This window comes from Fonsecaea erecta (assembly GCF_001651985.1).
Source record: "Fonsecaea erecta strain CBS 125763 chromosome Unknown Scaff11, whole genome shotgun sequence".
In the NCBI taxonomy this organism is placed as follows: Eukaryota; Fungi; Ascomycota; class Eurotiomycetes; order Chaetothyriales; family Herpotrichiellaceae; genus Fonsecaea; species Fonsecaea erecta.
Genome location: NW_017387254.1, coordinates 746,819 through 771,439, shown reverse-complemented (window position 1 = coordinate 771,439; position 24,621 = coordinate 746,819). Strand labels below are relative to the sequence as shown.

Below are 24,621 nucleotides of genomic sequence, written 5' to 3'. Positions count from 1 at the left end.
GCAGGAAAGACCTTCCCGGGGGGGAAGGGCGCCGTCGGGCTAGTTAGTGAGGCTGGTCACCCCTCCTTGACTGACCTACGGTAGGTACAGTAAATGCCGCAATTGCCCGGGGTAATACATAACATCGGTCGACCGATACATCCACAAGCGCCGTAGGGAGGGATGGGATGGATGTCGTCGATAATGTTGTATTACCTGGGTACAGCCATTGCCCGGTGTTTCCCACGTTCCATACGGAGTACCTCGTACTCAGCACAACAAAACACTGTCTCAGAAGCGACGGGGGCTCTCGTTCCCCGGCGACACGCGCGGGTGGTGGGTCGCCAATTCCGGCCGGCGGCTAAATGGGAGATGATAGAAGATAATTAAAAAGCCCTGGCACCCTTGGCCTGAAACACATGTCTGCTTAGGGCGCCATACACACAAAAGGACACACTCACACAAGGCCAGAAAGCTTCGGGGCCGCCTTATCCGGCGCAACAACAACAATCAATCAATAATAATATAATAGGCGTCCAAGGTATGTACTGTAGGTCACGGAGGAGAGTCGAATCTGTTTGGAGTTATGCGCTTAGTACGGACTCCATAAATACATACACAGTCAGCGATAATATATGTGCATATTGCCCAGCCATGTACCTCCCTGAAGTATGTATGTGACTTGTATGTATTTATTTCTGCCCCTCCTGGATTGTTATGGCCAATAATAAATGCATACCATACCAACAAGCAACATGTTTCGTGCTGCTCCTTGTTTTTCCGCCGAAATTAGACATGAAAAAGGAAAGAGAAGAGAAGAAAAGGAGAAGAAAAGGGCGAACAAGTAAGACTTCTCCTTCTCCTTCTCCTTCTCTTTCTTCTTCCCTTGTCCACTATTGTAAATAAATATGCTATCATGTCTCATATCGACCGCATCCTCTTCTTTGTTTTTGTTTCATGTCAGTGTATCGCGTTCTGTCACTCCTCGTCGCTCTCGTGAATCCCCCGCGTGACCAACGACCGATCGAGCCTCAGGAGCGCCAGACTCATCAGGACGTTCCCCGCGCTGCCCCCGCCCGTGCGCAGCGCCCAGCGCCACCGGCGGATAAGGGCGTTGACGTCGTCGACCTCGCCGGCGTCCGTGCTCGTGATCAGCAGCCGGATCATCATGGACGAGAGCATGGCGAAACCCGCGCGCGACCACGAGTGCCAGAAGGCGTCCCACACGTTGCGGCGCAGCGACTCGACGAACGCGACCGCCTCGACGCAGCATGTCCGGGCGCCGGTGCGGACCGCGTCGCGCCCGGCTTCCGACGAGGAGGAGGAGGACGACGACGAGGGGAGGTTGGATTCCAAGGGCCGCAGGAGCGCGCGGAACAGGATGATGTTGGTCACGAGGTAGGAGAGGCCCAGGGATGCGTCGCCGTCGAGACCGGACGAGCGGGAACGCGTGGCGGTGGAATTACTTTGGTGGCTGGGGAGGTTGCGGGTGTCGAGATAGCTGTCGAAGGCCGTCTTCCATTCTTTGAGGCGCCGCCGGATGGGTTTAGCGAGGTCGATCGACAGCCGAAAGTCGCGTTCCGTGCGTTTGGAGGCGGCGACGGTGAAGAATGCCGTCTGGATGTCGCTGAGAATCGCGGTCAGGCGGGTCAGATGGTAAAAGTGGGACAGGGGAGGTTCGATCCCCTCGGGACCACCGCCGTGCTGCGGTTGTCGAGATGGATCTGTCTCGTCTGAATAGATAAAGTCGGCCGCCGTCAGAGGCGCGACGTCGTAATTGTCGTCGTGGATGTGGCTCGTCAGCCCGGCCGACATGAAGGCCCATTTGTCCATGACGAATGTCGCCCACCACAGACGCCGGCGCAGCCTCTTTTCCCACTCGGGAAGCCCCGTCCAGTCCTGGCAGTCGGTAGACAAGCCAAAGCTCTGCGCCAGGGCCACGGTCCAGCCGAGCAAACTCCACCGGAATACCGTGTCCATCACGTACCGATCGTCATTGACGCGCTGGAGAAGCAGGAGGCACGACTGTAAAGTGGACAGGTGAGGCGTGTGCACTTCGTGCGTCACGGCGACCCAGGCGATGCGGTACAATCGCTGGCTCGATGGGGGTGAATGGACGATCGTGGTTGCGAGCACGTCGTCGTAGGTGAAGAAGGCCAGAGCAGATGCGTAGATGGCCGCTTTGAGGGAGAGTGGGAGGGTTTTGAGTCGCGCGGGCAGTTCGGCCAGCGGGTACAGAAGGCGTGTCTTGGACAAGATGGGGAAATACGGGTAGATGTATCGGAAGAAGAGTTTGACCAGTCGCACGCCCGTCTCGTCCGAGACCATCTGGGAGACTTCGTCAGCCGCTTGGTCGAGGACGTGCTGGTCCAGCCGCGGTTCTCCTCGGTCGTAGAGCGAATGGTCGGCGATCAACACCACCAAGGGCTTTCCTTGACTGTGCATGACGTCGGGGTCTGAGGCACGGAGCATATGTCGCGGTGTCGCCTTGGCAATGTCATCCACCGACGAGTCGAGATATTCGGACGAAAAGTGCCGGAGCAGGTAGGGGTCCGACTCGCCTGTGTCTCCGAGGAGGAAGGTGGTTTTGGTCGGCCATGCGTCCAATGACTCGGTCAGCACATCGTGTTCCCGTCCCACCACGGCCTGTCTTGTCGTCGGCCGACCTGATTCCACCGAAACCTGCGAAGTCACGGAGCCTCCCCCATGCGTGGGCGACATCTGCTGGGAGCTTCCATTAGACTGCGGGGAGAAGACGGCGAGATCCACGTCATTGTTGGCAGATACTGCAGCCTGGGCTCCCTGCGTCCAGTTCGATGATCTAGGCACATCGGTGTGTGGCGGTCGGGCGACACCCGTGTCGTGAGCGGTGGCGGAGCTGGCAGCGGCTCTCCCCGCTTCACTCGTCGACTTCTGCCTCTTCCGCGGCGGCCTCTCGCTGATGATACATTCTCGGGCGTACAGACGGCAGGCGTAGCATGGAGGTCCCTGGTCGAGCCGACAGGCACTCTTGCGCGAGCGACAAAAGTCACACGACCGTCGAGTGCGAGGGCGATGGAGCCTTGCGGGGGCTGTAAGTGGAGCCCGAGGCTCATGAAACTGGGGAGATACCGGTTGAAAGGCGGTAGAGAACATGGCGGAGAGTCGTGCCCAGTCAGCACCTTTTTTTCGAGCTCACCATAGCTATACAGATGGGGCGAAGGAGTCGGACATTGCAGTAGTCTCGGATGGAGCGTGTCGAGAGAGCCAAGGCAGAGAAATGACAGAGTCAAATGAAGAGTCAAGAGTCGAGAGTTGGGTGCCGTAGTTTCTTATCGCGATGAATGAATTGGATGGAGGGAGGTCGCTTCGGCCAATCACAGTGCAGGACGGTTGTCAAGGGATGTAATGACCGTCACGCTGGATGCCAGTTGTGCCGGTAGAGGTATCAGAGGTATCGCGCCCCTCCTTTCTCAATAATCAATCGACAATATATACGAACACTACGACAGATGCCAATGATCTGGTCAAGTCCACTACGTTCTTCGATTGACTGGCAGGAAGTGATAAAGTCAGGGTAAAGTGCAGTACAGGGGTCTATTCCATTCCTGGACTAGCTTGGAGATCTCGGTCACGTGACGCGACTTCCGTTTACGGCTAGCTCAATATCACTTGCCCCAACCTCAAGTCAATCGTGTCTCTTGGTCTCTTCTCTCTTCTCACGCCTGTCCTCTGTGTAGCTATCACATCATCTACAACGGCTTCGCTGGCAGAATGATCCCCTCGCAGCTTCCAAAGCCGACTCTCTTCCCTGCCAGCAGTGGATCGCCCTTGTCCCCCGCCCATCCCGTGAAGATGACCTCGTCTCCGTCTTGAACATACAATCTCTTGTTTCCCGCAGGCGTCTGGATTTCCTGTGTTCCATTCCGTGTACGCTCGACCAGAGAGCTGATTGATTCCGGAATCTAACTTAAGAATCAGCTTCCGGCAATGAACTCGAGTGGAGCTACTCAGTTACTTGCCTCTCCAGTAATTGTACCCGTTCCAAGCAAGTCTCCTGTTCTCATTTCGCAGCCTCCAAACGCATGGTGTGTCAGCATCTGCGCAAAGCTCCAGTACGCATTGGTCAGGTTGCTGGTGGCTGTGGCGAACACTTCTTCCTCGGGGGACAGCCTCCACTCCATGTGGATGGAGATGTCAAAGGTCCCGAGTTCCTTTTTGTCGGTCAGGTACGGCAAGAGATCTGAGGGCTCTTGAGGCTGGGCCTTTGTGCGGTAGGCCTCCAGGGCGTCAATCGACACGACCCAAGGACTGATGGTCGAGGCGAAGGATTTGGCGTTGAAGGCAGCAAAAGGGTGGTCCTCAGGTGCTTGGACATCACGGGCTGGAGATCAAACCCATCAGCACAACTCACAAGCGCCCCGGCGGGGACAGCCATACTTGACCAGTCGTTGAGAAGCACCACACCAAATATGTGCTTCTCAGCCTCCTCGATCGACACCCGTTCAAAGCGTTTGATTCCTTCCCCGATGAAGAAAGCAAACTCCATCTCGACGTCCATCTGTTGTGACGGTCCGACGTATGCTTTACCACTCGAGTCGATCAAATGTCCCAGCGGTCGCACAATGGGCGTTCCCGAAACCACAAGACTGGACGCACGCCCAGTGAACGCACGAGGGGGATTGAACCTGGTTCCATGATGAGGCAGTGCCGACAAGCCAGGGGTTGTCCACTAACATGTTTACTGGCGTGCTGCTTGTTGAATGGGTGTTTTTTGCATGCTTGGACCGTCAGCCTCACTGCCGTGACCAGGGGTCCCCTTTTGCAAAATCAAAACACCCCACGACTCACCGTTCGAGAATTTAAAAAGTCGCTGAAATCCCCAATCTTCATGGGCAAATGCATCTCGACCATGACCGCAGCAGTGTCGATAATGCATTTCTGCCGCAACTCTTTGTTGTCCCTCATGATTGGGGTCATTTCCACAAGGAGATACTTGACGAACATCCGCACCGCGTTGACTGTTTCGCGACCAAGCGCCGCGAAAGAATTTAAGGCACTCTGGCCAAGTCAGAAAGATTTTTCCTGTTCCCAGTTCGCACCACATGCAAGCAGTCAATCGCAGGAGCTTGCTTCATACCTCCTTTAACACCGAATATGGGAATTGACAGGTGCAGTACATTGAGAATGCCTCTGTCTCGACCAGCGCTGACAGATCGACGATAAATCTCCCAATGGCGATGCCAGGTCGAGGCGTCACCTGTTTCCTGTTAGCTCAAGATACCTTGGGGCACAATGGGACATTGATATTGCTGGCAAACCTACATTGTCGGCTGTTGAAAAGATGCCAAAAGGGAGATTCTCGATAGAAAAGTCATGATCCTCAGGCACATCCAGCCACGACTTGAGCACCATCTTGACCGCTGGCATCCAATGCTGGGCTTCACGACGTTGCTTCTCACTTGATTCCTGAGAATGAGTCTCTGCTGAAAATGAACGAGTTCGGATTTGACTGAGATGGTTCAGCGACCACTAACGCTGTCTCGACTGGCCTGCAAATGACTACCCCAGCCACATCCCACGAGATTCCACCTACAGGAAACTTTCTGTGGGTCTTTCCACCCTGTCGACGTCCCCACGCCTGATAGCAGCACTACTGATCGGAAGGGACCATCACCCGGCGATTGGGCACGAAACGGTCAAATCCGATCTCGGAATTTCGGCAGAACTCCAGCCTTACATCCTGCTCTCAGCATGAGTCTACCTAGCTGAAGTGCATGGTGGTGCTGGAATCTGGCGTGTTAATCTTTCTACCTGTCTATGTATTCCACTGTCTGACGCTAATTCGCAGGATACTTCGGCCGCCACTCACTCAGAAACTCATTTCGCGGCCCACCCAGCGTACTCTTGGTCCGGCGCTGATACTTGCCATAGCCCAGCTTACCCACAACCTCGCCCTCCTTGAAGACAACCGTGCCTCTGACCAGGGTATACCGCGGCCAGTTCTTGAACTCGACGCCTTCGAAGGGAGTATAGTCAATAGCATGGTGCAACATGTCGTTGGTCAATTTGAACGGTTTGAACTTGTCTTGCGGGTACCAGATGGTCAAGTCCGCGTCAAACCCGGGGCCGATGGTCCCTTTGTTGGTCAAGCCGTACAGCTTGGCCGGATTCGTCGCCGTGACTTCCACAAACTTCTGTGGTGTGATGCGTCCCGTGAGCACGCCGCCGGACCACAGCAGCGGCACCCGCGTCTCGACCCCGGGCAGCCCGTTGGGGATGTACTGGAACTTGCCCTGCTCGCCGCCGCCGTGGGCCAGACCGCGCAGCTTGCCCTGCGGGTGGTCGAACTTGATGGGCGCGTGGTCCGACGACAAGGTGGTGAAGGTGCCGTTCTTGATCCCCGTCCAGATGGCGTCCTGGTCGGCGGCCTCTTCGCGGATCGGCGGCGAGCAGACGCACTTGGCGCCTTCGAAACCGTCCTTTTTCATGCTTTCAGCCAGAAGGAACAGGTACTGCGGACAGGTTTCGCCGTGCACCGGTAAGAGACGGGTTTGGGCGTCACGGATGACCCGGGTGGCGTGGCCGCCGGAGATGTGGACGAGGAGGATGGGCGTGTCCATGAGCTCGGCCAGGACGATGGCTCGATTCTAAAAGACACACAAAGACGTCGTCAACCCTTGGTCTTGTTGCCTCTTTCCCATTCCACCAGCATGGTGAAAATGACTTACCGTCGCCTCCGCCTCGACAATCGGTGGCCTCGACGTGCCATGATGATACGGCGCCGTCATGCCCTGCTCCTCCAGGTGCTCGGTCATCCAATCGATCACGTCGGCATTCTCGGCGTGCACCATGGTCGTGATCCCCAGCCGACGTGCCGCGTGCATGACGTCCAGGATCTGATAGTCGCGGAGCTGAAAGGCCTTGTAGGTCATGTAGATCTTGACGCTGGTGATGCCGTATCGCTCGACCATCATGGGCAGGTCGACGTCGAGGACGTGCTTGGTGGGGTTCGACAGGATCATGTGGAAGCCGTAGTCGCAGTACGACTGGCCGTCGGCCAGCTTGGCGTACTCCTCCAGCACGGGCACCAGGCTCTCGTCGTTGCGCAGCTGGCTGGCGAAGGTGATGACAGTGGTGGTGCCGCCGGCCACGGCGCTGCGCGTGCCCGTGTCGTACGTGTCGTTGGTGTAGTTGGCCAGGTCGGGTATTTGGCCGTTGGTGATCTGCGTGCGCATCAGGCTGTCCACCGACGCCTCGTACAGCTGGCTGAGATGCACGTGCGTGTCGATGCCGCCGGGCGTGATGTACGCGCCCTCGGCGTCGAGGATCGTGACCTGGTCGCCGTTGCGGATGGGGAGGTTGCGGGCCACGGCGACGATGGTGCCATCCTGATGAGCAGAGGTGTCAGTCTGGTATACCTCGAAGTTGCTCAGCAGGAGAAGAGTGATTTCTTCTTTTCCACTCCAGGTCTTTCGCAACTTCTGCCCCCTCTATTCCCTCTATTCCCACTGTTTTACAGTTGTGTGCTCCCAACCACCATGAGCAAGAGGGGAATATATTCCATCGTCCCTTGCTATTGTTTTTTTACTCACCTTGACTCCAATGTCGCAGTTATACCAAATATCCGACGCGGTCACGACATTGCCATTGCGCACGATCAGGTCGAACTCCATAATATCTTTTAGTTGGACCTTGCTCGATCTCGCCCCAGAGAGCAGCAGCAGCACACCGAGATCGAAAAGAAGAAGAAAAAACCGAAAACAATCGAGTATTAATTGAGTATTACGGAAGAGTCAAAAGAAGGTGATACGCGACTGTGTCAACAAAATCTACAAAACAAAATTTCCAGTCTTCAACAACTATGTCCCCAAAGCCAAGCTCGACCCGAATGTTCGGCTTCTCGATGAACGGAATGAATGAATGCCCATTGGGAGAAGGAAGGATTGACGCACACACACCAGGCAGGACGAGCTGCGAATCATCCGTCCTCGCTCGAAGCCGATCAACAGGTTCGAAAAATCCGTGCGTGGACTTGTCAAGACGGGGGTTCCTATGGGGCGCCCTCGACCAAGACGCTAGCTGGTTTATCCTATCCTATGCACCTGCTCAGCATACGGAAAGCGGACCAGCGAGACCACCGATGGATCTGCCCACACTCCCTTCGCAGGGCAGGGGAGTTGACGGAAGAGCCGATGTCGGGTTGAACGGCGGACGGGTGAAGCGAGGGGGCCCAACATAGAGGCCTGGAAGGAGGCGGCATAGCCTGGAACCAGGCCCTGGAGAGAACTGAGGAACGGGGTAGGAAAGACAGAGATACGAATAGACGGGACCATCAAGCCGGGCACCTGTTATCCGGCTCAGCCAAAAACATTCAAGGTCAAAAGCACCACGAGCACCAGAACCACTCCGGCACAGCCCAGGGTGAACGATGGACTTGGCCGATCTCTCGACTAATTGATACGCGAGAAGAAGGGACGAGTGGGATGAAATCCGGGGGGAGACTTTTGGTCGACAGAATGGCGTGTAATTTACTGGGGACGCGTGGTCTGTAGATAGGAGGTTCGGACATGAGCGAAGAGCCGGATAGGAAGTTCGTTGAGCGCGGGAACAACGAGGCTAGGCTTCTTTGCTGCATTGTGTACTGAATGTGACACTTTCGGCTCTTTTTAAGAATGGTCCTTTTCTAGACTATGTATCAATTCGTCTTGAAAGGTAATGAATGATAGATACAGGTATTCAGGAATTGTCTGAAGGGTGGGCCGTGGTTGTATACAGTAGTGGTAGGTATGTGGTATGGGATACTCGGTATAGATCTCAAGGTTGCGTCTGTGTTTGTCTACGGTTCATGCACAAGGAAGTAGGAATAGGATCAATGGTCATGAATGAATCCAGCTCGTATTCTAGATCTCAGACCTACGATCCTTCTCTCATGCTCATGAACCCAGGAGCATCCACCTATTCCCCTCATCTCGTCGCCCTCTTTCATGTACGTATATCTATCTACTACGACGATAGCAATCACGCCACCTTGGACGCCACCACGGTACTCTGCTCGACACCTTTCTCGGTCGCCGACGCCGATGCCGACTCGACATCCTCCTCCGGCTCTCCATGCACGACCTCGCGCCCATGAATGACGGCCGAGTGGAAGTTCGGGAGATCGGCCGGATTGAACTCCTCCAGCGCGGTCTCCTCGAACTTCAGGCCCATGCTCCTGATCAGCTTCTGGTTCTTGGTCGGCCAGAAGTAGCACAGCGGCACGTAGACGGCGATGGAGACGACAAACGACAGACACCACCCCAAGTGGCCCAGGTTCATGGCCGTCTCGGACACGTTGGCGCCCAGGGAGCCGCAGAATCCCGGGAAGGGGATGACCACGCCGACGATGTAGGCGATGTAGGCCTGCACGTTCCACCCGCGGTAGTAGTAGTAGTGCGGGTTGGTGCGCTTGCCGTCGTACAGGTGCTGCAGGAAGATGTTGCCCTTAGTCATGATGAAGTATTCGGCGATCATGATGCCCACGGCCGAGGCCATGAAGATGATGTAGCCGCCGAGGAAGTTGAGGAACACTGGAGAACCGTGAGTAACTCGGTGCACAATATTTATCAAGCAAGGCGGCGCGCGCGTTCTTACCTGTCGCCGATCGGAGAATCTGCCATGGATTGACCGCCCACGCGAGACACAGCCCCAGGAACTGCCCTCGAGTAATGTTGATATACCGTGGCAGCAGCAGCGTACTGTCCGCCCCGAAGGGAATCATGTTGGCCGCCACATTCGTGCCCAGAATCAACAAGGCCCAAAAGCTGGCACACAGAAAGATGGCAAATCGCACCGCCGAGGTGTCGTATCGCTGCATGATGGCGTCGAGGAGATCCCACGGATTCCACAGCTCGAGACCCCACGAATGGTTGATCGCCGACGTGGCCAAGATGCCCAGCGAGGCCGAGATGGTCACGCTGATGGGGTTGGCGATCAGCTGCGGCCACACCGAGGCGTACTTGTATTTGGCCCAACGGCTGAAATCGGGTTGGTTGGTAATGATATTGGCCTTGTACTGGTGAGTGTACACTCTCTTTGTCAAGTTTTGGGGATCGGACAGAAACTTACAGTGTTACCCAGACCGCTGTTGAAGGCGTACACGACGAACCAGGCGAAGCTGGTCGACGTCGAAGCCGGTGCTCCAGGGATCCCTCCACCGATGTTACCCTTGGTGTTGGCCATGCAGAAAATGAACAGACCAAAGCAGGCCGGCACGACTGTGCACATCTTGAGGGTGAAGACCCAGCGCAACTGGTAAGGTCGGAGGAGGGTGAAGGGGATGTGGGCGAGCCAGTAGAGGAAGAAAGCGATAAACTGGGCCGAGGACATGCCCACGGACGCAGGAATGGAGTTGTGCAGGTTGCGGTATGAGTTGCCAAATACTGTGTCCGGTGTCAGTATTAATAAAAGACCTCCGGACAGATCTTGTCCTCTCTGCACACCAAAGAAATCATGTCATACCGGCCGTCAACATGTTCACCACAAAGGATGATCCAATGTACAGCTTGATGGCGTAGTAGACGATGGCCAACACGGCACGCGCAAAGACGACGTAGTATGCGCCCCATGTGCCGAACACTGCGCGAGAGATGATGGGATATCCGACATGGTAGACCTCTCCAGACCGCGAGTTGATGGCCATGGCCACCGAACTCAGCACCTGGCTGAAGAAGACGATCAGGATGGACTGCCACCAGTTCAGGCCGCAGCCGATCATGACCGATCCCAGCGTCCAGTTGTCCATGGACAGGGAGAAGTAGAAGAAGAAGTAGTTCCACCAGGCCCAGGTCCGGGCTTCAGGGGGAGTTGGGAGGAGGTCTAACGCAGTCAGTTTCGAGGTCATGAGGACGACGTTGATCTCGAAACGGGCAGAGAGGGCCACGGAACGGGGAGCATACCATCATTGATCCAGGAATACGACCCTGTAGCATCCGCATTCGAACCTGGGGTCCGGAGGTACTGCTTGAAGTTCTCCTTGCTCTGGATACCACGTTTGAAGTTGGCCTTCTTGATGCGGAACGAGGCAAGGAGGTTCTTGGGGCGAAAGGCATTGATGCCGGTGATCCGGGGTTTGTCTGGGTTGTAGGTGTCCATGCTGAGAGTTGGACAAGACCAGACTGAACGAAGAGGAGTGAAATACTCCAAAGGATGGACACACGGAGGACCACCGTATGTTAGATGTTGGATGGGAGCGGCGTCGTTTGATATACCACCAGCAGGACTCGCAACCTTGCTCGCATCCAACTCCTCCTCAACGCCTCCTTCACTCACGGTGGCAACAAGTCCATTGCAACACAGGCCCAATGCAACTTGAAGAATCCAGGCTAGCCATCTAGGTCCACGCAATGGCAATCCTATCAATCTGTGTGGCTGTCACAAGCCTATCGCGCGTATCCGGCAATATAACGTCCACCCCCCTGGTGGTGTCTGACAAGATAAGTTCAACGTTCCAATGTCTCCCGCTTCGCACAGACACTAACCTTGTCCAGCCGATCACCGGCAGGTCTGGCTCGTATCTAGTACGGTCGATCACCAATTGTCCTTATCAACGGTGGATACCAACCCGCATCCTGGTTCGACTCCGACCGAGGGACCGATACGGAGCCCAAATCCTTAACCTCGTGGCCCCGATGTGCCGGATAGCTTGATGTGTTCTCCGGATGGGGAACATGTTGGATTCAGAGCAGTCTGTGGAGGTGAAACGAAAAACAAGAGAGTCTTGAACACTCCTATAATTACTAATTAGACAGGAGAGGAGAGAATTAAAAAAACACAGGGTACCACGATACCCAGGGCTCAGGATCCAAGACACAACAGTATCTCTTGTCAGGTATCAGGTTCAATAATCATGCCATCTGCCATTCTCAAGGAAACCAAGCCCGATGGGCCACGTCGCGTGCCCCTGACGGAAGAAGATGTCAGGAAGGGATCCTACTCTGCCCCGGCCCTGCAAATGGCCCTTGAAGGACTCCATCAAGATGGCATGGTGGTCCTCAAAGGCGTCGTGGACCCTGAGCACTGCGACATCCTGCACAAGCACATGAGCGGTGACCGGGACCGAATCTTGAGGGAGAGACATGCCGGGGCGAAAGTGTACAATCAGGGGGTGAAATGTGAGTGCAGATGAACCGGCAATCCCACGGACAAGATTGGAGATGTTGATGCATCCTCGGGCGAGCAGCCAATATATTACAGGCTCCTCCCTTTACGAAGCCAGAGCTGTTGTTTGAAGATGTCCATTTCAACCCTTTCGTGGTCCAGGTGATGAACGCGTAAGTCTTTCGTCTCTGTATCTTCCATACTCACCAAGAGCAATGAACTCTCCCGCCTTCTCGTCGTTCAAAAAGTCCTGAGCTGACCTATGCGTAGCTACCTCGGGGCCAACCCCAAATGGATCATGTCGACCGGCAACAACGCCCTCGCCGGCACGGGTGGCCTCCGCCAGCCCGTGCACAAGGACACGCGCTTCCGCCACCCGAAATGCCCGTTCGTCATCGTGGCCAACACGGCGCTCAACGACTTCACGCTCGAGAACGGCGCCACGGAATTCTGGCTTGGCTCGCACGCCTTCACCGATGAGCGCGACCAGACCATAGCCACCCCGGAGACGGTCTTTGGGAAGCAAAAGGTCGGCACGCCGTCGTGTCCGGTGCTCGAGGAGGCCGTCGAGGCACGGAGGGCCGTGAGACCGCCTGTACGGGCGACCATGAAGAAAGGGGACGTGATGCTCAGAGATTTCCGAACGTGGCATGCCGGGATGCCGAACGCGACAGAGCAGGATCGGATCATGGTGGCCCAGATTTGGATGGTAAGTGCTCTTGCATTCTCCCCAGCCGCCAGTTTTGAGTCTGGGATTGGTCCCTTTCTTCCCCTGCCATGCATTGTGTCAGGTTCTGATCTGTTCCCTGACACCATGTTCGTCCTGCAGGCGCCATGGTACCCCAACTTCGTCACCCGCCTCAATCTCCCACTCTCCCAGGCCGAATGGTTCCAGAGCCGAGCCAACAAACTCCCCATGGAGATTATGGCCAACTATATCGCCGACGACGCCGTCGAGTTCGACCAGCACCGCGACAACTTTTCCATGGAGCCGAGTCATTACGTCGACTACTACGACACCGCACCGCAGAATTATAGATATGATTGGATGGAGGGTTCAGGGTAGAAAAGAAAGAAGAGTCAGAACTGGAGCTGGAGAGATGAGAACGAAGCCGGGTGAGAGGGTAAAATGCAAGCAGTGAATATATATCAAATCCAAACAGTCGAAGCCAAAACTGTTTCGGTAATTGAAGTATCGACTTTAACGTCGACAGTAGCCGTAGGGAGCCTGTGCCAGAGCAATCAGGACCTCGGTGGGACGAACAGAGGGGGAGAAAATGCTGAAGATATCAAACGAACAATTGCTGAGCTTTAAAAGATTTTACGGTCCCTCATGAATTGGACCAGCTGGCACTGTGGACGATCAACACAGCTCAGGATGGAAGAAGACTCGGAGGAGGAATCATCCTGCTGGCTCGCGGTAGCATCAAGAAGCTGAATTAGGCTTAGTGATGCCCAGGCCGCTTCGCTCCTCGGTGGCTGCCGACACCCACTAGCCTTTCTGCCATAGGCTCAATTTCCTGCCTAAATGGACACGTTTACGACAGATCCGGGGAAACAACGAAAGGAATAAAGCACGAGTGGTTCCAGGAGTTTGGCTTGCTCTCTTGACCTCGTCGCGAGCAGGCGACGAAACCAGAACATCCAGGTATCTACACGGACCCCCATCTCCATGTCTTTAACCACGGCACTTCGACCCGTCGCGCTCCCCTTTGGTGCGGGCCAAAGACGGGATCCCGTGTCAACAACAGACACTGCCCCAAGCCGACCCTTCCAGCATGAAGTCAGCTACCTCAACCTCCACCGCACCCTTACACGATACCAACAGTTGATCCTCCTCACGCCTCCTGCTCCTTCTGCCGTTACCCACAACACCGCCGCATTAACCCCGCTGCAAAAGCAAGTCCAGGCCGAGTTGTGGTCTCCATTGCCGTACCACCGCACAAAATGGCTACACAATGTCGAGGGAGCCCGCACACTCCTACTACAACTAGAGCGCAAAGCACAGGCTATTCGTGTGCAGCGGGCTAAATACGAGGCCATCAAAGATCTGGCCGAAAAGAGAAGGATCATCAAGGCATTGCGCGACCGGATAGAAGAGATTGGGAGGGAGGTGGAAATGATGGGCCCGGAGGAGTGGAAGCCGCCCATTGTCGAAGATGGAGGAGAAACCCTTTACGACTTTCTGCAGGCGCAGTCTCCGGCGACAGAGGGTATATCAGGGAAGGAGGGAGCGCAGGATGACCCGCTAACAGAAGGAAAACCCATCAAGAGCGTGGAGGAGGAACATCTTAGGGGAGTCGCACCAAAGGACAAGAATGCAAGGGAAGAACTATTTGGGTCTTCAAATCTGCGGCGACGAGGCCAAGGACAAGGCGAAACGAGCAAAACCGAAGCGCAGGCGAGCGGCGTCTCAAATCTCGCTGGGACAGAGCGGTCACTATTGGACTCTTCGCGCGTGCACGAAGACATTACGGCGTCTTTGGTCAAAATGGCAGCCCAGCTCAAACAGGAGCAGAGGAAGCTTCAATTCTCTCTGGAACAAGACAAGGGCATACTAGGGCGGGCGATGGAAGGACTAGATGTCAGCCTGAGTGGGATGGAGGCGGCGAGCAAGAACATGGCATTCCTGAAACGCATGAGCGAGGAAGAAGGCTGGTTGGGACGACTAAAGCTTTACGGCATGATCTTTGCGATGTGGGTGGTGGCGTTTCTGCTGGTGTTTGTGTGTCCCAAGCTGAGGTTTGGCTGAGGTTTGGCTGAGGTTTGGCTGAGGAATAGCAGCCATGGTTCTGCTACACATGCACAACATGACGTCAACATGGATGAAGCCGGTTCTGAAGAGCAAGTGCCTGACGATCTCCACGACCTGAGATCACACCAATGGAGCCCACATTCCTTGTCACGGGGGAATCTTCCTGAACCTTGGACTGGATTCGGGGGGCGGTTAGGGGGAGATGTGGAATGCACCATGCCAGAGTAGTGACGGGCAGCTTGTTGTGAGGGAGAGGGTGAGATGGGATTCCGTGTTTCACGACCGGAATCTCGACGCCCGTCTCCCTTCCAATCCACGTGACCATGCGGCGGCTTTTTCTCAGGCTGGCTCGCATCCGGCTCAACGTCGGCTCAGGCTCGGCTGGGCCAGCTCACCTTGCTGACCACATCGACGCAGTGGCCCAAAAGTCGTCCCTCCTCCAGGCTGTCAAATTTAACGAGGGCCTCAAAAGCGGTCTAAAGGACAGAAGTCGGAAGTGATGGGGAGAAAAAGACTGCTTCTATTGAATGCCACCCCCCCTGTCCCACCTGCATCAGCCCTCCGTTTAGAGACACACTGTGTGCTCTTGCATTTCTCATCGTTGCCGCACTAATCCCTCTCGATCGAAGGGCGAAGCACCCATGTGGCAGCTCTTGTGTTTATTGCGCCCGAAATGGAGTCTGCTTTTCTCAAGCCAGCTCAAGCCAACTGGTGGAGGAAATACTATGTAAGAGAAAAGAGTCTTCTCAGCAAAAGTGGAAAATGCGGCTTGAACAGGTTGAAGTGGCGCTGGCAAGAACAGGCGACCTCGCCCACGTGGCTTGAACCTAATCGGTCGCTGCGGGCAGCCTCGCGTGTTGTGCGCATCGCCCAGGCTTCGCACTATATGATGATTAGAATTAGTAGATAAGGCTGAGGACCACGAGTCCGACTGCGCTGACGCCGACACTAATGCCTGCCTGTGAACCTGTTGAAAGAGAATGCGAACCTTTGACTGCGAGGCAGTGACAGTCGACGAGAATGGTGGAGCCGTAGCACTTGATGAGGATGGCGATGCCCAATGACGTTGTCGGTGCAGTCGTTGTGCTAGTGCTAGAGTTATATGTAGGTTTTGCCGGAACAGTGCGGTTGTTCTCGATGAGGAAGAAGCAGCCCGCGTGGTATGCGTAGCATTCTGCGGTGTTGCTCGAGCCGAGACACTGATAGCTTCCGTCTGTACAATTCGAGATCCGTAGTGTCTAATAGATCGCGTGACGTGCTTTAGCAAAAAGCGTCCCTTATTGTCTGATCGAGGCACAATTTCACACAGTTTTGGTCAGTGCCACGCTAAGGCCTAACATTTGAGTGCACGCTAGGAGGGGATCCAGAGCCTGATGATTCTAAATAACAGAATTGGGGTATGGTCAGAAAGAAAAGCACAGTTGAGATTGGATGTGAAATGCACCCTTTTACTGGTGACACACATTGGCGATGTTCCGGGCTCCAAGAACCGAGGTGAGCAAAGAGCGGCACCGCCTTGTCTTGCTTCGAGGCACACGCCCATCATAATTATTTTAAGTCTCCCAGTCTTTGCTGTCCAAATAGCATGACGTACGTCGTCGGAGCGCTTAACGGCTCGGTAGAGGTCCAGAGATCCAGGTACTGGCCGGCGGCATGTCGAGCGGCTTCTGAGTGATGGGTTTGGAGCGGCACAGTAGCCTGAAATGGATCCCTGGCAAAGTCCCTATGGCGGTCCTAGCCCCTCAGGCTCCTTAACGTCATAAAGAGTCATTACAATAATGGAATACAATGCCAGAAGAAGCATGCCTTCGAAATATGTTGTCGAAGTACTCCGAAGGAGTAGGACCGCAATCAGAGACGAGATGAACACTGCTATCGCCGCGACGGGGTCGAAAGCCATCTTCAGTTCATCCATACCAGCGATCCGTCCAGCAATGATCAAGACCGGCACCACAAATAGGATAGTCTGTATGACCGTCGCTAATATGAAGCCAAAGGCAAGCGGCAGACGATTCTTCCGAGCCACGAGTATGTGTGATTCAAAATCGGCCGCGTTCGCAATAATTGGAAAGACGATGAAGCCGATGAAGTTTTTGCTTACCCCAAAATCGCTTACCATCCCCGGAATGCTGTTCAGGATGTTGCGTGTACAGAGTACAATTAAGCAAACTGAGCAAGACAGTAAAATGCCCGTTGGCAGCGGGTGCAAAATGTCATTGCTTTCTTCCACTTCCCTAGGAGATTCGTCTTCATCGAACAGGTTGGCATGAGACGAGACCTGGAAGTAAACATATGCGCAATAGACTATCAGCAAAACGATCGCTAATCCCAGGGTCAGACTTCCATCGTGTCCATGTCGTTTTCCATTGGCAGGGGTGGATTTTGTCGTTGAGGCCAGCGCGGTTGGCATCATCAGAATGCCAATTAGGACGATGGCAAAGATGGACAAGTGGGAGACGAGCAAGGAGCTGTAGTGTTGATATTGATGATTGAGGCCGCCAGCGAAGCAACAACAACCAGTAAAGAACACAAGGTTCAGCAGGATATTTCCAAGGACAGTGGCTTGTACAATTTGCAGTTCGTAGTATCTGAGCGCCACAAGACCTAGCTGAGGCAAGTCAGCGTAACTCCCACGAGCAAAAGAACTAGGTACTCACCACCAGCTCTGTCGTATTAGCAAAAGTCGCATGGAGGATGCCACCCAGGACAGGGTTCAGAGCTGCACTTAATTCAAGAGTGCAAGTGTCCACGATGGATGGCAGCGGGATGATTGCCAACACATTCAAAGCAAGCTGTGAGGCTGAACCCCATTCCCTGGCGTTTGCAACACACGCCAGGGGAAATAAGATGATTAAGGCGTGAAGATATCGTCCGCCCAACACTTCCCACATGGAAGCACATAGCCTTCCCACTTTTCGCAATGTAAATGCTACGTTTTCACTACTCGTGATACGGGACAGAAAGGGGGTTCTCTCATTATGGTCTGAGGAGACTTCATCCGTAGCCGATATACGAGACAGAAGGCCGGTTCTCTCATTATGGTCTGGGGAGGCTTCATCCGGAATGTATATACTGTCCCGGGAGGGGTGCGCAGTTTGCGAAAAATGCTTTCGAAGATTACTAGCCGCTAATCAACACGTTAGATTCTCAAAAGGCCTAGCGAGTCAGGAGGGCATCAACCACGTACCCATCGTAACTGAGCTCAATTCTCTCACCGAGGTAGAACTTGAAGCTTTAAGAAACTGAGGTCTGTGCACTTCAAAACATGTGCTGGCTTAGGAGTCCAGAGGACAAGCAGCATAGATTGCGACGAGGCGGATGTGGGATGCAAGACCGGGAGAGTATGATATGGTCAGGCTGGCACGACCTCGCGGCGATCATCCGCGCCGCCAAGCCGCCAAGCCGCTTGCCCCAGTTTAGGCTAAGAATAAGTACCGAGTACTTGAAGCTCCACGTCAACCGGACCCCGTCTACGAGGTACTGGCTTCCTTGCATGTTTGTTCCTATTATTACATGAGGTCGAGTCCATACCTTCCTGGTGTCATTTAAAACAAACTAAAAACTCGGCCATCGTCCTTTGCCATGCAAAAATTGTTTTACGCTAGAAGGAGAGCTGCGGCTGGAACGGCCAAAGCAATCAACAATGGTGACCGCCGCGAAAGCAGAGTTTCCGAGGCTGAGGCAAACAGTGATGCTTCTGCAAAGGAGGAACTACCCCAATGCGACCTAAACTGTTGGGTCAAAGAGGCAATGCGCACTCCCTTGACGGTAGACACGAAGACGCCAACATATCTCAGCGACGATGCGAGAATTTCGATCTCGACCGAGAACGCAAAGGCTTACCAGACTCTAACCAGCTGGCAGACGCGTTTGATTGTCCTCCACCCAGGCGATGCAGACTCGCCTATCACCTGCGATCTGATCGTGGTGAATCTCATTGACGGCCCAGGACTAGGAATTGATGGTACCAATGATACAGTGCTATACGATGCGCTTTCCTATTCCTGGGGCCATCCTGCTCTTGTTTGCGAAATCATTTGCAACAATCAAAAATTTGGTGTCCCGAAAGAACTGGGCCATGCCTTGACCTATCTTCGTGATGAATCTACCAGTCGATATATATGGTGTGATGCTATCTGTGTCAATCAGCAAAGTCTGGCCGAAAAGTCAAGACAAGTGCAAAATATGCTCAGAATTTTCGAGAAGGCTCACAAGGTAGTGGCATGGATTGGTCTGCCGGCGCCAGAATCTGGACGTACTTTTGCGGTCCTTCGTCTAATGAGCGACTCTGCCGATCGAAATTCCACGAGCAACCATAGTGAAAGCTGTCAAGTTGACCTCAAAACCATTGCTACTGATGTGTCTGCACACTTGGCGCGTGCGTGGTTCACAAGGACCTGGGGTGAGTTGCTCGCAATATTTGTATCAGCTATGGGGGGTGCTCGCTGGAAGCTTCCTGCGTATAATCCTTCGCGCTAACAGCAGTCTCTATCCCCTAGTTCGGCAAGAAGTCTTTGCAGCTAAGAGGTTATTCATCCAAGCGGGCTCTAATCAGCTGGACTTTGAAACCTTTGTTGGCGGAGCACAACTCCTACTACAGCGGGTGCCAGACACCACCAATCGATGGCCTGCAACTTTGAGTGCCTATCAGAACGAGTATCAGCACTTTGGAAGCGACCGAGGCAACTTTCAATCATCCAATACCGGACGCGACTTTGTGGGACACTGGTTCGATGTGTTGGAGAAGGGTTTGCTATTCCAAGTGACCGAGCCACAAGATCGGATTTACGGAGCTCTCGGTCTCCTCACAAGTCGATCAATCAAATTCTTCGTGCAAGTCCCAGAGGAATTGGAGATGCAAATCGCCAGATTCCCGATTGATTATAGCAAGTCTATCAACCAGGTCCACCAAGACGTTGTCAAGTTTCTGATCAACACGACGAAAACCCTAGCAGTTTTGGATGTCTTTCGACTTCGAAGTCCCAAACCTTTGTCAAATGATCAAACAGCCGCATGGGCAATAGACTTCCGGAAGATGGAAACGAGGTATCGTGTAAGCAACTCGATCGAGATGGCTCGCGGTGACCTGGTGTTGCAGCAGAACTACGCCAAATGCAACAAGCTGTACCTCCGAGGCCTGCAGGTGGCAAAGCAGATTGTCGGAATCGATGCCAAAAAAGATATTTCCCACCCTAAGGATCGTTCCAAACCGATTTACGGAAGGTCTGTATCGCTCAACGAAGTCAGGCGAGGGTCGCAGCGCCGAGGCACCCTGGGACTCTCTGTATCGATCGAAAATCCACCATATGCTTTTGTGTTCTCAAATGTGCAATCCTCGGCGACAACGTTTGAGTTGAGACATACGTTGGTCAGGCCCGAAGAAATGTCTCGGGAATTTGCAGAATACCTTGCGAGCGATCATTTTGTGTTCGCTTACGTTGAAGACTACACCGACGAGGAGTCTAATCTCGAGATAGCTCCCCTGCATCTACTGGTTCCTCGCTCTACTACCGTCGACGACCGAGTCGTCTCCTTTCAGGGCAGTAGGTGCCTTCACCTTATAAGGCCAACGGGTAAGAGTGCATTGGAACATATTTATCTCGGACCTATTGCTGCAGTGGTGATTGGTCAAGATCAGATCCGCGCGTACGCCATGAAGAACGAATTTTCGGTCAAGTCTGTCCCAAAAGCCAGTGACACTGAACTGTCGCGAAGCCAGGTAGTCTATGAGCTTGGTTGAGCAAAGGCCAGGAAGTATGGCCAGATTCTGCCGTGGGGCACACCCCAGTTCGGTTGCAGAAAGACTCCGCCGCTGGAGACATTGGTCTGTTACTACTAGTACTAAGCGGGAAAAGAGAGTTCCACGCCTTCTCCCAGGTCATGACGGATCCTTGGGTACACAGGACCTGGAACTGAGAAGGACGGGACTCTAGAGGGTCGTCGGCGCCCTGCCCTGCCCAGTCGCCACAACCGGGCTAGGCTGCAGGCTAGGGGGTCTCTCGGGCACCTTTTGAGCGTTGTGCCACGGCCTCAAGAGGCCCCGACGGCGCACGCTTCGGTTCCACGTTCAACCAGCGCAGCCGCGCCAAGAGAACGCAGGGACAGGTAGCTAATAGTGCAATAGTGAAGGTATGTCTCGTGTTGCTTTCTGAGAGAGTGATCGAAAGGGCTCCTTTCGACAGATCTTCCTCATCCTGATAGATCGTTCTTTCTGCATCCGGGGGGCGATCGCTGTTACCCTGGCTGATCCGGTGAGGTGAGTTGAGCGTGAACACGATTACATTTGTAGGCCTAAATGTCTCTCCGGGCTATCACCTGCCAGATGGCCTTGCCTTCCTGGTAACAGATCATCCTAAGGTTCTAGGTAATAGAAACAATTTCAGATGTATTTGCCGCTGTACACAATCAACACGAATATGATTTTCATGCATGGGTCATGTATGGCACCATGAGGTTGAACGTCCCAGAGTCCCTAGCCCGACTAACTGCAATGGCCGCATTTGCGCGCTGTACTTGATGTGATCTTGCCTGCCTCCTCGAGGGGTCCGCGGGCATGTCCCTCATGTGACTGTGACTGACATTGCTTATTTTCGCCTGAATCGTCAACCATCTGAACGTCTGGAGTCCAGTTGGTGGCGGCTACCTGCAAGTAAAAGCCATCTTAGACGTCGAAGGTGTCATTGAACAGCTTCACCGGGGCGAAGACACGATTGCTGTTGCTCTCTTGCATTTTACGGAAGATGTGAGGCACGGTGCTCCGTTTGGTAAATTGCAGCCAGTCGTTCTCGTTGTTGGCCATGCAAGCCAGGAACAGACATAGCGAAGCGAACCCCGCCGCGAGGACTGAAGAAACCGACGAGCCCGATATCCTACTGCTTGGTTGTTGCATGTATTTCGGTCCTTACACCGTCACCTCCTTACTGTCAAGCATGATGTGAACATCATGGCATGATTCAACCCTTGCCCATCTGAAATGGTTCGATGCTGAGACCGCAGTAACCAGACCTTCGTAACTTGCGGGATAGACATCCAGGTGTGACTTTGATCCAGTATCGGCAGTGGAGCAGTAGACCAAAATATCATGGTCCTCCACGGCCTGTTGAATAACTTCCCTCAGTTTTGGATTAGATTTCGCAAGTACCCAGCTGATGGAAATGACATCAACCTGCCGGCATTCGCCCATTGAATTTCCTGGCACACATTGTCAGCTACACACGCAGTCGATAGTGGCACGATACATCCCTTTATTGTCGCTTCTTCTACAATATCTTTCTACAATGTTCCTACCCGGACAGGGAATAGACGACACCAGGGATTGATGGCGCGTGCTAGATACGCCATTTGGGTTCCGTGACAGCTCACTCTGCTGCCCCAGCGGTTGTCGGGCGCCCTCAGCTGAATAGGAGACAAAGTGCTATTTGGAGGGTTACTCAGCGCCTCCTTTGTATGAATTTTTTGGGCTAGTGGCTGACGTACTTTGTGAGATGGGTTGGGGAACTTTGTGACAGTCATGCTCAAAGCTGTTGCTGCTCTTGTCCCTTTGATTGAATCGCGTTCTCGCTACACCTAATACCACGATAATCCCTGGGAAATAGGTACCGAGGTATAGCCGTAGTTTTCCCTTGTGATGATGGCAAAATTCACAACTCTTCCTTAAACTCAGAGCGTATTCTTTGTCTCGCGGCCTTGTGATAATCAATGAGCGACTGTGAAAGAGATCTCGCAAGACCGTAGGATGACGAGCCCCAGAACAGATGCGGGCCCGCTTAGGGTAGTCGCCGCGGACAGCGACTCCCATAGTGACTGCTTAGACTCTCTCCTACCTCCTCAAGACCCTTTTGATTTGAAAACAACGACTTCCGAATTGCAGATACTTGTTCATCAGCTTGAGCGCCGGCTTGCCGGCTATATGATCGATCGGTCACGGTATCGTCTGAGTGCAGAAGACTTTACCAGACTTACTGGGGGAGTATGAGCAGAAACTGCGTTGGCAGGAAAGTGTGCGGTATGGAGAGTTCGAGTCTTTCCCGATAGTCCCTCCAATCAGGGCTTAACATTCAACACACAGATACGATTACTTCTCCGATACCCAGGAATTCGTCCTTCGAAGGCCTAAGCGTAAGCATGAGGTTGTCCATTCAGGGTTCAGCCGTCTTCTGCAAAACAAGATTGATCAGCTCTATGCCAAACATCAAGTGGTGTGTCCATTCGAACCATTAAGAAAGTCAGATATCGAAGCCGAACAAGGCGATGTGTTCATGCCGGATGACCAGATCATGTGCCTCGACGCAGAACAGCCAGGCCTGGTTTTAGAGGTGGGTTACTCCCACGCGGTCAAGGACCTCGAAAAGAAAGCATTTCGCATTATCAAGGCGGGAAAAGGACAGATACGTCAGGTCGTTACAGTGAAACTTCATCAAGACTCACAGGTGGATCTGACGGTTTGGAGACCCTGTATCACCAGCGATTGCCCGCCGAGATTAACAGCCGAACATGTTGATCAAGTGATTAAGACACCCCATATTTGTCCACAATGTGTTACGAGATACTCATTTTAGTGCCTAGGTCATACGAAACACGAACGATGAGCCTGTCCCGGGTGCGCAACTGGAAATCCCAATGGCAGAAATGGCGCCTCCTAAATTGTTGCCCGACTCCCTACGAAACGAGACCATTATTATCACCGCCGAAGAACTGTGCGGAATCGTCAAGCGCGCAGAGGACTTCCACAATAATGTCGCCAAGGATCGCTATGAAGACTTCCCCACAGACCTTGAGTGGACTTTGTCGCCAGCCAGTTCGATTTCTACCGGGCTGAGTCAGGAAGACGATGAACAACAAGATTTATGCCTGAGAATGAATGAATGTAAGCCGGCAGAAACATTTCGTTCTGACAAGCGATCTCCGTCGCCGATCAAGATGCGCGCGAGAGAAGCCAACGAGCAAGATTAGCCCATCGCTGATTCATGATTTGTGGATATGGTTCCTCAACGAAGGTGCTACGACAATGACCTATCCATCGGCGACACACGTCTCTTCATCGATGGACGTCTGCACACCCCTTGAGGAATTTATGTTGACTATCACATGACCACGCTAGGTCCCCGTCGGGATTAGCTGCGTCCGACGATTCCCTCTGACTCTCTCTCTTTCTGGGAGTTAGACAATCACAATGTCCTGAATTGAGGGTATTGCGGCCCACGCTCTGCCGTCATTACGACGCCTTTTGCCTTGTTGTTCGCTCAGATATTACATCGATTGTCCCTGCCCAACGTCGTCACTAGCTCAGCCGGTCAGCTTATACCAGCGGTCAGTGCTATCTCTTTCAAACTAATCCCCTCCACCCATTCATGTTGGCATGACACTACTCTATCCGTCTAGCCTGCGGCACTCATTGTTAATGTCTGCCTCTCTCGCACAGCCCCTGGTTAGGTCCCCGTCAGCGACTCCTTCGTCTGTCTTCAGGTTAGTAAGGCGCCATATGGTCCAATCATCCCCTTCATTCGCATTGTCAGGTCCGGCATTGTATGGATATGCTTCAGTGGATGTACCCATGATTACGTAGCTACAACAAGCAAGGAGGTATTGAAAATCGGAATTATAATCTTGTCAAAATAAAGGTGAGAGGATTAATTCGTGTTGAACTTGGATATGCAGTTGGCGATCGGCAGACTGATTGGCCGAAACGCAACGGAGTACGCGAAGGACTCTGGGTTCCTGGAATATGGTCCCCAGGCCAGATGTGGGCCACCCCTACCTGTTGCTCA

At 53.7% G+C, this 24,621-nt stretch overlaps 8 protein-coding genes across 8 annotated transcripts; 4 read left to right on the top strand and 4 right to left on the bottom strand.

Moving 5' to 3' along the window:
• Positions 1-957: 957 nt before the first annotated feature.
• On the bottom strand, positions 958-5,373 carry AYL99_10464 (hypothetical protein; the record flags this gene model as incomplete). Its single annotated transcript, XM_018841970.1, has 8 exons — positions 958-2,988; positions 3,841-3,923; positions 3,977-4,342; positions 4,399-4,646; positions 4,696-4,739; positions 4,810-5,019; positions 5,099-5,218; positions 5,284-5,373. 8 exons carry the CDS (start codon positions 5,371-5,373, stop codon positions 958-960), a joined length of 3,192 nt encoding a protein of 1,063 aa, XP_018688858.1.
• Positions 5,374-5,798: 425 nt separating this feature from the next.
• On the bottom strand, positions 5,799-7,634 carry AYL99_10463 (Dihydropyrimidinase; the record flags this gene model as incomplete). Its single annotated transcript, XM_018841969.1, has 3 exons — positions 5,799-6,608; positions 6,690-7,349; positions 7,554-7,634. The coding sequence occupies 3 exons, from the start codon at positions 7,632-7,634 to the stop codon at positions 5,799-5,801; spliced, it is 1,551 nt and encodes a 516-aa protein (XP_018688857.1).
• Positions 7,635-8,979: 1,345 nt separating this feature from the next.
• AYL99_10462 (hypothetical protein) lies at positions 8,980-11,094 on the bottom strand (the record flags this gene model as incomplete). The annotated part of the gene is made up of 5 exons (XM_018841968.1): positions 8,980-9,530; positions 9,595-10,015; positions 10,069-10,382; positions 10,462-10,818; positions 10,899-11,094. 5 exons carry the CDS (start codon positions 11,092-11,094, stop codon positions 8,980-8,982), a joined length of 1,839 nt encoding a protein of 612 aa, XP_018688856.1.
• Positions 11,095-11,848: 754 nt separating this feature from the next.
• AYL99_10461 (hypothetical protein) lies at positions 11,849-13,165 on the top strand (the record flags this gene model as incomplete). Its single annotated transcript, XM_018841967.1, has 4 exons — positions 11,849-12,113; positions 12,182-12,272; positions 12,370-12,808; positions 12,929-13,165. 4 exons carry the CDS (start codon positions 11,849-11,851, stop codon positions 13,163-13,165), a joined length of 1,032 nt encoding a protein of 343 aa, XP_018688855.1.
• Positions 13,166-13,771: 606 nt separating this feature from the next.
• On the top strand, positions 13,772-14,851 carry AYL99_10460 (hypothetical protein; the record flags this gene model as incomplete). Its single annotated transcript, XM_018841966.1, has 1 exon — positions 13,772-14,851. The coding sequence occupies one exon, from the start codon at positions 13,772-13,774 to the stop codon at positions 14,849-14,851; it is 1,080 nt and encodes a 359-aa protein (XP_018688854.1).
• A 1,726-nt stretch (positions 14,852-16,577) lies between these two features.
• AYL99_10459 (hypothetical protein) lies at positions 16,578-17,745 on the bottom strand (the record flags this gene model as incomplete). Its single annotated transcript, XM_018841965.1, has 2 exons — positions 16,578-17,462; positions 17,512-17,745. The coding sequence occupies 2 exons, from the start codon at positions 17,743-17,745 to the stop codon at positions 16,578-16,580; spliced, it is 1,119 nt and encodes a 372-aa protein (XP_018688853.1).
• Positions 17,746-18,436: 691 nt separating this feature from the next.
• AYL99_10458 (hypothetical protein) lies at positions 18,437-20,594 on the top strand (the record flags this gene model as incomplete). The annotated part of the gene is made up of 2 exons (XM_018841964.1): positions 18,437-19,256; positions 19,354-20,594. 2 exons carry the CDS (start codon positions 18,437-18,439, stop codon positions 20,592-20,594), a joined length of 2,061 nt encoding a protein of 686 aa, XP_018688852.1.
• A 2,518-nt stretch (positions 20,595-23,112) lies between these two features.
• On the top strand, positions 23,113-23,806 carry AYL99_10457 (hypothetical protein; the record flags this gene model as incomplete). Its single annotated transcript, XM_018841963.1, has 2 exons — positions 23,113-23,358; positions 23,420-23,806. The coding sequence occupies 2 exons, from the start codon at positions 23,113-23,115 to the stop codon at positions 23,804-23,806; spliced, it is 633 nt and encodes a 210-aa protein (XP_018688851.1).
• Between the last annotated feature and the right edge of the window lie 815 nt (positions 23,807-24,621).